General features: G+C 32.4%; 1 protein-coding gene and 1 pseudogene across 2 annotated transcripts; one reads left to right on the forward strand and one right to left on the reverse strand.

Annotated features, from left to right (window-relative positions):
- The first annotated feature begins 613 nt into the window (after window positions 1-613).
- On the forward strand, window positions 614-7,361 carry LOC101258041 (nucleobase-ascorbate transporter 6). 2 transcript variants are annotated; one of them, XM_004252142.5, is made up of 14 exons: window positions 614-981; window positions 1,965-2,062; window positions 2,171-2,344; window positions 2,618-2,718; window positions 3,023-3,098; window positions 3,235-3,294; window positions 3,399-3,583; window positions 4,926-5,022; window positions 5,560-5,646; window positions 6,124-6,182; window positions 6,270-6,361; window positions 6,481-6,558; window positions 6,657-6,817; window positions 6,916-7,361. In XM_004252142.5, the coding sequence occupies exons 1-14, from the start codon at window positions 870-872 to the stop codon at window positions 7,132-7,134; spliced, it is 1,599 nt and encodes a 532-aa protein (XP_004252190.1). In that variant the 5' UTR covers window positions 614-869; the 3' UTR covers window positions 7,135-7,361. The 2 variants fall into 2 exon arrangements, with proteins under 2 accessions (XP_004252190.1, XP_019067164.1); XM_019211619.3 differs by lacking the exon at window positions 614-981 and adding an exon at window positions 1,043-1,211.
- Window positions 7,362-9,224: 1,863 nt separating this feature from the next.
- On the reverse strand, window positions 9,225-10,793 carry LOC138340268 (uncharacterized; annotated as a pseudogene).
- Between the last annotated feature and the right edge of the window lie 1,052 nt (window positions 10,794-11,845).

An 11,845-nucleotide genomic window follows, 5' to 3' on the forward strand; every position in this document is an offset into this window, starting at 1 on the left:
TATCAAAAATTAAAACATTTTTATTTTAAGTTAAATATTTATTCTTTTGTTTCCTTTCAAAATTCTAGACTAGTCCCAACTAAAAGTTACAATAAGTAATATAACATATTAAAATATAATTAGATTTAATTTTGTTTATCATATAATTTTAAAAATTGATAAAATAATTCCATTGTTATTGATGTAGAAAATAAATGTAAATAGATATGTAATAAAAAAGTGTGAGATACAATGTTTGTTTTTAAAAAAATTCATACCTAATATAAAAAGTCTGAAGAGAAAAAACTGTCATTTTTTTTTTAATAAGACAGTGGTTATATTACTTTATCCGAGAAAAATGTAAAAATACATCAATATATTTTGTATTATTAGAAAACATTTTTTACTAGAAAAAGGATATTTTATAGTCAAAATATACTCCCTCGGTTTAAAATAGATGGACTTAGTTTGGAGTTTAAAAAAAATAAATTGTTTTTATAATTTTAAATTAAAATTATGTATTAAAATATTTTTTAATTTAATAATTTTAAATTTATTAAATAAAAAATTTTAAAATTAAAGTGTTAAAAAAATAAAATTAACATATTTAGAAATAATAAAAAGAAATTGAATCACTCGTTTTGAAACGGAGGCGAATATAAAATAAAGTGATATTTTAGTTTGGAGTATAAAGTTTAGACTGGCAAGCACTAGTTGTTAGAGTTTGATTTTGTTTATTTTAACAATTGTTATAAAGTGTAGTAGTGGTTTGTTGTTGGAATCTCTGGTACAAAATTGGTTTCCTGAATAGAGAAAAGAGTTTTGAGTGGAAAGTGGTAAATTTTGTGTATACTGTTGTTGAGTTGGGGGTGAGTTTGTGAAGAAAAAAAATGGCAGGTGGAGGAGCAGCTCCAGCAGCAAAGTCAGATGACCCAGCGCCACATCCAACAAAAGATCAGCTTCCTAATGTTTCCTATTGTATTACTAGTCCTCCCCCATGGCGTGCGTAACTTTCTTTGCCTAACTCTTTATTTAACCTAACTAATTTCTGTTTGATGAGTTCATTCATTCGTATATTTATCCTAAACTCGTCTCAATTTCATTTTGCAATAAATTGCCAACTAATTATGTTTTTGTTAGCAAATTGAGATGATGAATTTTTTTATTCTCCCTTCTTGTCTATATGAAAGATAGTTGCATAATCAGACGCGAAAGCAAGATTAGAGTTTGAGGTTTTAATTTTTTTTAATAATTGTCAATCAATTTTATTAGGGATTAATAAATTAATATATATATATATATATTTTTTTTATTTTTTATTTTTTTTGATTAATTTTATAGTATAAATATAAGGTCTACGAATAAAGCTACTTGTTTGTCTGAACGCATGCACCTCACCTAGCTCCGCTTCTGGATGTATTTTTCGTGTATATAATGTTGGTCTCCCCTGTAATAACTGGAATCTGTTTTTAAGTTTTTTTCATTCTTACATTTAAATAAATTTCACTTACCATGCCCATATCAGGTTAGATGAAAGTTTCACTCAACTTATTCAAGAGTTTCATGGCCAGAAGGCTCATTTTGTGAAACTAATATATTGGTGGTTGTCATAAAGTAATTAATATGCTTCCTCCTATTGCTCTTGAACAAAGAGTCGAAAGACATAACTGGAAACTTCTCTATACGAACATCTTACTATATATTTTCTCCGTTTCAAAAATAATGATCTAGTTTAACTTCGAACGAAGTTTAAGAAAAGAAAGAAAACTATTTAATCTTTTGGTTCTAAATTAAAATTATGTCAAATGTACCAAAATTTTCTTTAATTTTGAGATCTTAAATATGTCAAGTGAAAAGTTAAAGTTAAAGTGTTGCCAAAAAAGAAAATAAGTCATTCTTTTTTAAACAGAGGAGTATGTTTTTAGCAGTTTTACCATGATCTGGATGTTGTATCATGCTGATTTTGTTTAATTGTTGGAATGCAGCTGAGGCTATCCTTCTTGGATTTCAACATTATCTTGTTATGCTTGGTACAACAGTTATCATTCCTAGTGCTTTGGTTCCCCAAATGGGAGGTGGAAATGTGAGGCCTCTTAATACAATAAGCTGTTTAACTACACAGTCCATGGTTGATTTTTGACCTCGAATAGTGTTGTCCTTCTTTAATGGAATCTTATGTGACTTTTTGCAGGAGGAAAAAGCAAAAGTTATTCAGACAGTGCTATTTGTTTCTGGGTTGAACACCTTGTTGCAGACTTCCTTTGGGACTAGGCTGCCTGCTGTGATTGGCGGGTCCTATACCTTTGTTGCACCTACAATTTCAATAATTCTTTCTGGTCGATGGGAAGACCCAGACCCTGTCTCGGTTGGTCTCTTCATACGCAATGAATCTCAGCATTTAAATGTCAAAAAACAAATAACAACTAGTTTTAAATTATTATGTTGCTTGTATTTTAGCAATTTTAAACAAGCTGCTTATTATTTTCTTTTTAAAATTCGTATTGGTCTATATTCCGTTTAATTCTTTAATGGAAGGGAAGATATGTGGAGACACAGTGTAAAACATTATGACACTCATCTTTTGCATCTTAGAGATATTCGGTCCTTATTGATTGTAAACGTCTCCTATGATCATCAGAGATTCAAGAAGATAATGAGAGCCACCCAAGGTGCACTTATTGTTGCTTCAACACTTCAGATTGTCCTGGGTTTCACTGGTCTCTGGCGCAACGTTGTAAGGTTTGTCAATGTCACAATGCTTATGCTTGCCGTGAACTGTTCATTACCTATAGCATAATTCATGCTTCAAGTTGTGCTTCTGTATGCACACCCCGTTCATAATTCTCATGTAGTACCTTCTCCTTCATCCATCATTTTTGTGAAGTGATATAATTTTCTGCACTTTGCATAGTTTTCCTCTATACTAGTGTATCAAGAAAAACTTCAAAAGATTATTCTTGTCTTGCATGTTCATGGCAAAGGCTTCATATAGATACTGTGGAAACTAGATCTTGTTAACATTTTATGTTCTGTGGATTCATAGGTTTCTGACCCCACTTTCAGCTGTTCCCTTGGTGTCTCTTGTTGGCTTTGGGCTTTATGAGTTTGGTTTTCCTGGGGTAAGTATACAACCTCGTTGCACTGATTCTGAAGTATCAATCCTATAGTACATTACATTTTTTCTGTGTGGGTGTTCATGGACTTGTTCCCCAGTTTGCTGTTATAGTTAAAAATAAAAACATCTTATCTGTTTAGGTTGCCAAATGTGTTGAAGTTGGGTTGCCACAGTTGGTCCTCTTGGTTATCTTCTCTCAGGTGGGATGCTATTTGGGAAATCAAAATTTCCTTCTGAAAATTATTTATGTTGGAAAGCATCATTAGACATGAAACAAACAAAGTTAACTTGGTGGTGATTGCAGTATTTGGCCCATCTGATACGCCCAGGGAAGCATATCTTTGATCGCTTTGCTGTTCTTTTCACTGTGGCAATCGTATGGATTTATGCATACATTCTTACTGTGGCTGGGGCTTATAATGGGAAGCCACAAAGGACCCAGATAAGCTGCAGAACTGATCGGGCTGGACTTATTGGTGCTGCTCCCTGGTATATAATCTTCTTTTATCATTTTCCAGGAGATATTCTTGTGGCTTTTTCTTTCATAACCTCTAGGCATAATGAGGAAAGCTTGTCCACATTAATTGCCATTAATTTTCGCACACAGTAATTAACCTACATTATACTGTGGTGAAAAAGGTACAAGTTAAAATAGACCGATAGGTATCTGAAATCATTAGTCTGATTTTCTTGTTAAAGACTGCAACGTTGTTTCTTTCTGAAGTTGCCTACACTTTGGAAATGGTAAAAGCTATTGTATTTACTTCTATCTATTGGACCAAACTCCATCTTGGTGAAGCATAATCAGTCCCAAGCTTGGATAAATTAGTGGAGTTCTGGTTGGTTAATATTCAGCTTAGAAAGCGTAACTGTGCAAAGAGTTCATGTAGCCAACTCTAATGACGGATCATCATGGAACATAATGCAATTGTCAAAACCAAAGCTTTCCACTTTGCTTAGTAGGTTTGTTTAAGTGCCTGTATTCGCTTAGCTTCCTACTAGATTTCTCCATCAGTCTATCAACATGATGCTTTTACTTCCAACATAACTGAGTGACTGTTGATTTGGATGCAATTTCCGAAATACTTCTCTAGAAAGAACAAAAAAACAAACAAATAACAGCAACATGTTGAAAGGAGAACAGATTTTGTTTCGCTAAAACCAAAGTCGTAACTGACAAAAACTGAAGACAATGAAAATTGTTTTCAGTTTAACAGAAAACCCAAGAATGAAAAGAAGATTAGCTTGTTCTTCCTGCTGAAACCCTCCCTTTTTTTTAAGAAAAAATCCTTTCACATTGGAGTTGCTTTCTTCATGATGTTATCTAAACAAGGAATACTGCCCCGTTACATTTTATATAACAATATTTGATCACTCAAGAAGTTGTAGATGTTAGTTTGACTTATATATTTTATTAGTAATACATAGTGGAAGAAAATGTTAAAGTAATGGTTGAAAAGGTAGTTTATTAGAGAAACATAAAATATTAAAGTATGAAAAGGTAGTTTATTAGAGAAAATACACTTTCAAAGTTCATAATGAATGTGGTGTCTTGAAAGTTATGAAACTTGTATCGAGATGGACTTGTATCAAATTGTTTAGAATTGGGACAGAAGTACTACGATATTCTCCCCTTCCTTTTTTCTCTTGTTTTATTTTTTAACTAATTCCAATCATCTTTAATTATTTCATTTTTTTAATGGTTTTTTCTTTTTCTTTTTTGGTCTTCCTTTCTTTCTTTTTATGTTTCTATGTACTAACTCATTGATCTAATACATGATACTTTATTAAATCGTTGTAATAGTTACATAATTTGCCGGATTATCTGCAGGATTAGAGTTCCATATCCTTTTCAATGGGGAGCACCTTCATTTGATGCTGGTGAAGCATTTGCTATGATGATGGCTACATTTGTTGCTCTTGTAGAGGTTTATCACCCATTAGAACTTTGATACATAGTGAATATTACTATCTGATACTAGCATTTCTTTTGTTGCTGTAACCTATTTTTCTTGCCACCTTCTCTCTCCTCAATTATAAATACTGGTACTTTCCAACTTTGCTACCTTGTTGACTCAAATCCCCCAAACTCAAGGGTGGATGAGAAGGGTGCTTTCTGCTCGAGCTTACCTCTCGTCTATATAGTCTGGCATGCTTACAAATACTTTAGGTCTGCATTTCTCTTTTGATACTTCTTTTGCCTTCGGTACGTAGTACTTCTGCTTGCATTAGGGTGCGATGAATATAATGACTACTCAGGTTGTTGGTTCAGCTTACATATGTTACTTGTTAACATGCAGCTCTCTCTCTCTCTCTCTCTCTCTCTCTTTCTTATTATCTCATACTCTGTTCTTTCCTTCTTTAACTTCTTCATTGTTTTGTTAATTTCATCGACAATTTCCCTTGTTAGTGGGTATGTTGGCCAAATCTAATCTCTTTCTTGCTTGTGCTTTCTCCTGTTTCAGTCTACTGGTGCTTTTATTGCAGTTGCAAGATATGCAAGTGCCACTCCCATGCCACCATCCATACTCAGCCGTGGCGTAGGTTGGCAGGTAAACAGATGCTGCCCCCCTGTAAACTCCCCTCCCTAGCCCAACTTTCTAATACAATGACTTGAAAGGGAAAACGCAAACTTTTTTGTTATTTTATTGAATTTGAACGCAGAATCAAATACATAGGGTGGTTTGAAAGGTTTATATGGAGAGTCATGACATTGTTTTCAGTCTTCCCAGATTAGCCTTTTCCACCAGAAGATTTCTTCAGCTCATACCCCAAAAGTTCTTCAGCTAGTACCCCAAGTCTGTCACATACATGCCTCTGTTTTTATTTATTTAGGGGAGGTGGGTGGGGGTGGGGTGTATATGGGCATATATGGAAAGACAATTAATTTGGAATTCTCAGTTTGATTCACGAGAAGAATGATTGTTCTTGCACTTCCTCATTCCGGTCTGTTACCAACATGCTCCATTATTATCATCATATGACGAACCTTTTTGCTGTATTTACTTTCCAAATTCTTGTTATGTCAGGGAATTGGCATTTTACTGTCGGGTTTGTTCGGCACCGGGAATGGATCTTCTGTATCTGTGTAAGTACAGGCGAAATCTTCTTCAGCACAATAGGATGGTAGAAATTAGTTATCTAAGACGAATTAACTCTCTTCATACACATGCAGTGAAAATGCTGGTCTTTTAGCACTAACACGTGTTGGCAGCCGAAGAGTTGTTCAGATATCAGCAGGGTTTATGATTTTCTTTTCAATTCTTGGTAATTTTCCTGTCCAAGTATTTTGTTGAGTAAATTTTCTTGATTTTCGCTGATATTTTATCCCTCCCCAGCTCCTCTTTTGCATGTTATTTATCTAAATGCACTTTGTTTCTTTTCAGGAAAATTTGGTGCCGTCTTTGCTTCGATTCCAGCACCCATTGTAGGCGCTCTCTATTGCCTATTCTTTGCTTATGTAGGTACGTAAATATACAAGGGAAGCCCTGTGTGATGATCATTACCAATATGTGGTTCACGTTATGAGGAGTTAGTGATTACTTGTTCTCTTTGTTTGTAGGGGTTGGAGGCTTAAGCTTTCTTCAGTTCTGCAATCTTAATAGTTTCCGTAACAAGTTTATATTAGGTTTTTCAATCTTTTTGGGTTTATCAGTACCGCAGTACTTCAATGAATACACTGTGATTGCTGGTTACGGACCTGTTCACACACATGGACGATGGGTATAGCAATAATTAACACTAGCTTAATACATGTCTAACATTTTCATTTTTGAGAGGTGGCTGAAAAGAGTTACTTGTGCTTTGTTGTTATTCTTCAGTTCAACGACATGGTGAACGTGCCCTTCTCATCAGAAGCTTTTGTTGCTGGCATATTGGCTTATTTCCTGGACAATACAATGCACAAAAAGGAGAGTTCGACAAAGAAAGACAGAGGCAAGCCGTGGTGGAACAAGTTCCGGTCCTTCAAGAGTGACACAAGAAGTGAGGAATTCTACTCTCTTCCGTTCAATCTCAACAAGTATTTCCCGTCAGTATGAGATCATATTGAGGAACAAAACAAAACGGTTCATACACGATAAAACCCCTTGTCAATGAATTCTTCATTGGGGCCTCACTTCTGCTACACATATTTTCTTTTATATGTATGCAAAAGAAAGGAAAGTATAACTAGTCTGACCATTTTGAAGTTACTTAGTAAATTATTTTTCTGTTGTAAATTCATGGATATGTGGATTTGAGTAGCAATATAGCAACTTTGGTGTTTCCTAGTCGTTGCAAAATCTAACCACCCAACAAGCCACTTAATCGTCGTTTTTCGTCTTCCAATTCTAAAAATGTTAGCAAGTATTTCATATTTATAGCTCATCAAGTAAGGATATCAATGTAAATTTCAATTTATAATTATCTCATGTTATATTATATTTTTTACTAAAGGTGAGAAAGAACTTTAGTAAAAATTGAATTACAAAAGTACTCTTTAATTATTAATTTATTTTTTTGAAATTATTATTTTTTCCATTTAATACTTATTTTGGGATACAATGAAAACCCTTTAACTATTAATTTGTTTTCTTGAAATTATTTAAAATATTATTTTATTCATTTAATTTTTATTTTGGAATTTAATGAATTTTGACATTTCGTATTATGATAATTTATATTCCTATTTTCAGCTAGACTTACAATTCAGTTCTCATTATTTAATTGCAAGTTATTATTAGTAAGAAAAAAAAATCAACTAGCTTTATATCTTCGACGTAGTAATAGTGATGATTTTTTATAATCATAATTACTATAAGTTTTTTAATACTTGGTCATTATGATTTTCCATTACACATTTTATATGTTTGAATTCAGTTACATATTTTATCCACAGATTACAGATTTATTTCCACATTACATTTAAATGTTATAAATTGTTTAATAAATTAATAATATTAAATATTAAATAGTAAATCATTATATTAGTATACATAAATGACCACAAACTCTTCATATGTAAACGTATGTAACTCTCACTAATTATATTCATTATATTTTGTACTCTTATCTCTTATCGATAATCCAAATGGATTAATATCATATTTTAACAACTCTTTGTATTCCTCAATGATATCCTATAAATAGTGACATTTGACACAATAATGTATAAACTTAAACAAATTGAAAAAAAAACATGAGAAAATATTTATGCTATCTTCTCCCGTCTCTTTTTATTTGTTCAATTTAACATTTATGTTTCTTGTTTATTGTTATTGTACAACTTTCTATCATTGTGTTGTTCTTATTATTGAGAATTTATCATGGTTTGTTGCTTTGTATAGATTAGCCTAGCATGTTGTATTTTAGTATCCTCATTCGAATATTGAATTTGTGCGATAGTTAGTTATTTTTACTTTGTGCACTTATAGTCAATTTTATAATTAAAAGTATATTTTTATTAGGAAGATATATGTAGTTCCTATCGAAACAATGATAAATTTTGTAATACAAAATTTATATGAAGTATTTTGGGATAAACGTGCAACGCATGTTTCCAGATCTAGTATATGATATAAAGTTAGAGTAATAACACTATGGTTTAAAATTTTTGATAAGTTAATATAATGATACCGAAATAGTATTGTATTGCTTTAATATACACTACTAAAAAATTGCCCAAAAACAACGGCAAAAAGCAATGCACTGCGTCATTTTCGATCAAAATCGACGGAAAAGCGATGCAATCATGTTCATCGCTTTTTGCTTCGATGCTTTTCAAAAGGCGACAAACTGCGTCATTTTTTTTGACTATTTTCAAGGATTTTTAAACAAAAGAGACAGACTCTGTCGCTTTATTTAAATTTTTATTTTTTTTATTCCAAAAAGGTGACACAGTCCGTCATTTTTCTGGAAATTTTATTTTTTGAAATCCCAAAAAGCGACGGACTAAAGGACCCTATCCGTTGCTTTTCTGAAAATTATTTTTTGGAAAATCCAAAAAAGAGACGGATTAAAAGACACTTTCCGTCGCTTTTTTGGACTTATCTTAAAAAAATAAAACCCAAAAAAGCGACGAACAAAACCACCCTATCAATCATTTATTTTTTTAACAGAAACTACTTGCAAATGCAATTCGATTCAATTCAATTCAGCCTAATTAAACACACAACATTATAAACAAGCTATACAAAACATAAAACAATTCAAAATTTCAAAAATTAAAAGAGACCTAAACTAGGGAGCTTAATAATAATCATCCTCGTCATCATTGTCGTCCTCAGGAGTCGAAGTGGTAGGACGATGAGCGAGGTTCAACACTTGTTCTTTGATTTGTTGAACGGTTGCACTCATGCTTCATTTTTCAAATTCTTTTGTCCGCTTCGACTCTGCCAGTGCTAATGTAAGTTGTGCTATTTGAGCCGACATAGCAGCAATCTGAACATTGTCAAGTGTATCGACTTGACGTGATGATCCAATACCTTCTAAGCTTGACTGGAGTTTTTTTACATCGTTTCGAGAGCATAAACTCTACCCTTGTGTATTCCCCTACCACTTTCTCTGTCCAAATTTGAATTGATAATATAGGTTTCATTTGGATCGAACTATCTAAACTCAGTGATGTACTAATGAAACTCATTCTGCATATTAAATATAAAAATGGACATCAATATATATACATATAATAAATATATTTATTATTAATATATATTATTCATATTGACTAACTTATAAAAGTTTGTTTGGCTCTTTTCTCGATCCACACATTCGGATCCGACTCATTTCTTTCTTCTTCACATGAGTCTTTTTGAAAACCTCCGGTTCAATGGGAGTGCACCTTGATTCTTTTTCCTATTAATAAAAACTAAAATTTATAATGATATATATCAATTAACTAATTATTTATTTTAAAGTTTGAATTAAAACTTACCATCTATATTGTAATTTTTTCAATGGTCTTTGTGCCTCCAGCGAGCAACGAGCCACCTTTAAGACTACCTCTAGCCTTTTTGACTTGTTCGGACATTGATTTAAGCTTATCTGTGTTACAATACATATGCAACTCACCAAATACATGAGGCAACATCTAACCAGATCGTTGATCAGTATCGCAAACTTACTTTAGCTAGCTAGATAGTTTCACGGATGCCCTCCTCTCAAATATGATTGCAATGACCAAATTGTACCTCGATTCTCAACCACACATAATAAAAAAAATTGAATAATGTTAATTAGATCGATATTTAAAAAATAGTAAATTATACTAAAATTATTAAACTTAACTAAAAAATATATACCTTAAATTCATTAAACATCGCTTGACATATACTTTTTGGAATCTCGCTCCAAGAGTGATAAGCATGTGTATAAAGTCTTCTAACACAATCTTTTAAATCTCGAATAACATCCTTTGCATAATACCACCTGCAAAACACATAACAAATATATTACTTCATGAATAATATATTAAAGTATAAGAAATGAATAAAATAAACTACCAAATAGTTAACAAACAAACTTACGATGATCCATCCGGCTCAATCATGACTCTACCGAATATGTCATTCTGTCCAGAAGTTAGCATATCAGCATCTAGTGTAGAACTAGGTGCAAATGTAGTAGAAGGTGATACACTAGGATTCACAAAACTCTAAATCAATGGAGGCGTACCTGCCATAGAATCTGACTGCTCGCTACTATAATTTTCAGTCCTCATGGCAGATAACTGAGGAGATGCATTAGGTCCTCGTAGCGTTGTGGAGTCAAGGACTGTGAAGTAGAAGAAGAACCGACTGGTTGACTCTAATTAGGATAACATTATCGAGGATCTGCTGTATCAACGGAGCAACAAATAAATGAGTATCGTGACTGATGCATAAGAGGATCTACGGGTCTCCTTGTTGGCTTCTTCTTTTTAGCCTTATTCTGTCTAACTCCAAGATGCTCGTGATTTCTATCACCATCGCCACTTGATGACGTTTGTATGCAAATTTACATGTAAAATATATAAAAATCATAAAATAAATAAAATTAGCAGAATAAATTAACTTACATGTAGTAGCTTTCATTCTACTACTATTCCTTCTTGCTTATTTCAATTTTATCATTCTCACATTTTTCCTCCTCAATTGTTTCATTTTCATTGTCGTCCCATTCTTCGTTATCAAATGATTCATTTTCCTCATTCTCTGATATTCTTCCTATATATTCAAAATTCCATCATTAGATACTTCTTCTAATATGTGTTGAGGATGTTGTAGTGAGATTTTCAATTCAACATCAACTTGTTGATGAACAATTGCATCATCATTTTGATATGCCATATCTAAGAAATTGTCAATTTTACTTTTTCCCACAGACTTACTTTTTATAAAAATTTACCAATCAACTTTGTGTCTATAGAATGGATATGGAGTGTAATACACTTATTTAGCATTTTGTGCAATAATAAAAGGATCATAGGTTCTGTATTTCCTGGTATGCTTAACTGCAATTATATTATGTTGATGGTTAAAAATTTGTTCCTCCATGTGATGGTCAAACCACTCACACAGAAACAATATACAATCTTCTTCTTAGGCCAGAATGAATACCTCACTTTAATAATCACTTGAATGACACAATAATATTCAATAGTTTGACCAGTACCATCAACATTACCTTGTATGTAGACACAACTATTATTTGTTTTCTTGTTTGTAGAAACTTCTTTAGTTTGAAACTTAAAACCATTGACAAATTACTTATTCATTGTCTATACTAGAGATT

Source organism: Solanum lycopersicum, chromosome 12 (genome assembly GCF_036512215.1).
Source record: "Solanum lycopersicum chromosome 12, SLM_r2.1".
NCBI lineage: Eukaryota > Viridiplantae > Streptophyta > Magnoliopsida > Solanales > Solanaceae > Solanum > Solanum lycopersicum.

What these genes read in the sequence shown, in the direction of transcription:
- LOC101258041 (XM_004252142.5), top strand. Translation starts at nt 870, where the DNA reads ATGGCAGGTGGAGGAGCAGCTCCAGCAGCAAAGTCAGATGACCCAGCG. An exon ending in TACTAGTCCTCCCCCATGGC is followed by an intron (nt 982 to 1,964) that starts GTGCGTAACTTT and finishes GTTGGAATGCAG; the next exon opens with CTGAGGCTATCCTTCTTGGA. An exon ending in AAGACCCAGACCCTGTCTCG is followed by an intron (nt 2,345 to 2,617) that starts GTTGGTCTCTTC and finishes TATGATCATCAG; the next exon opens with AGATTCAAGAAGATAATGAG.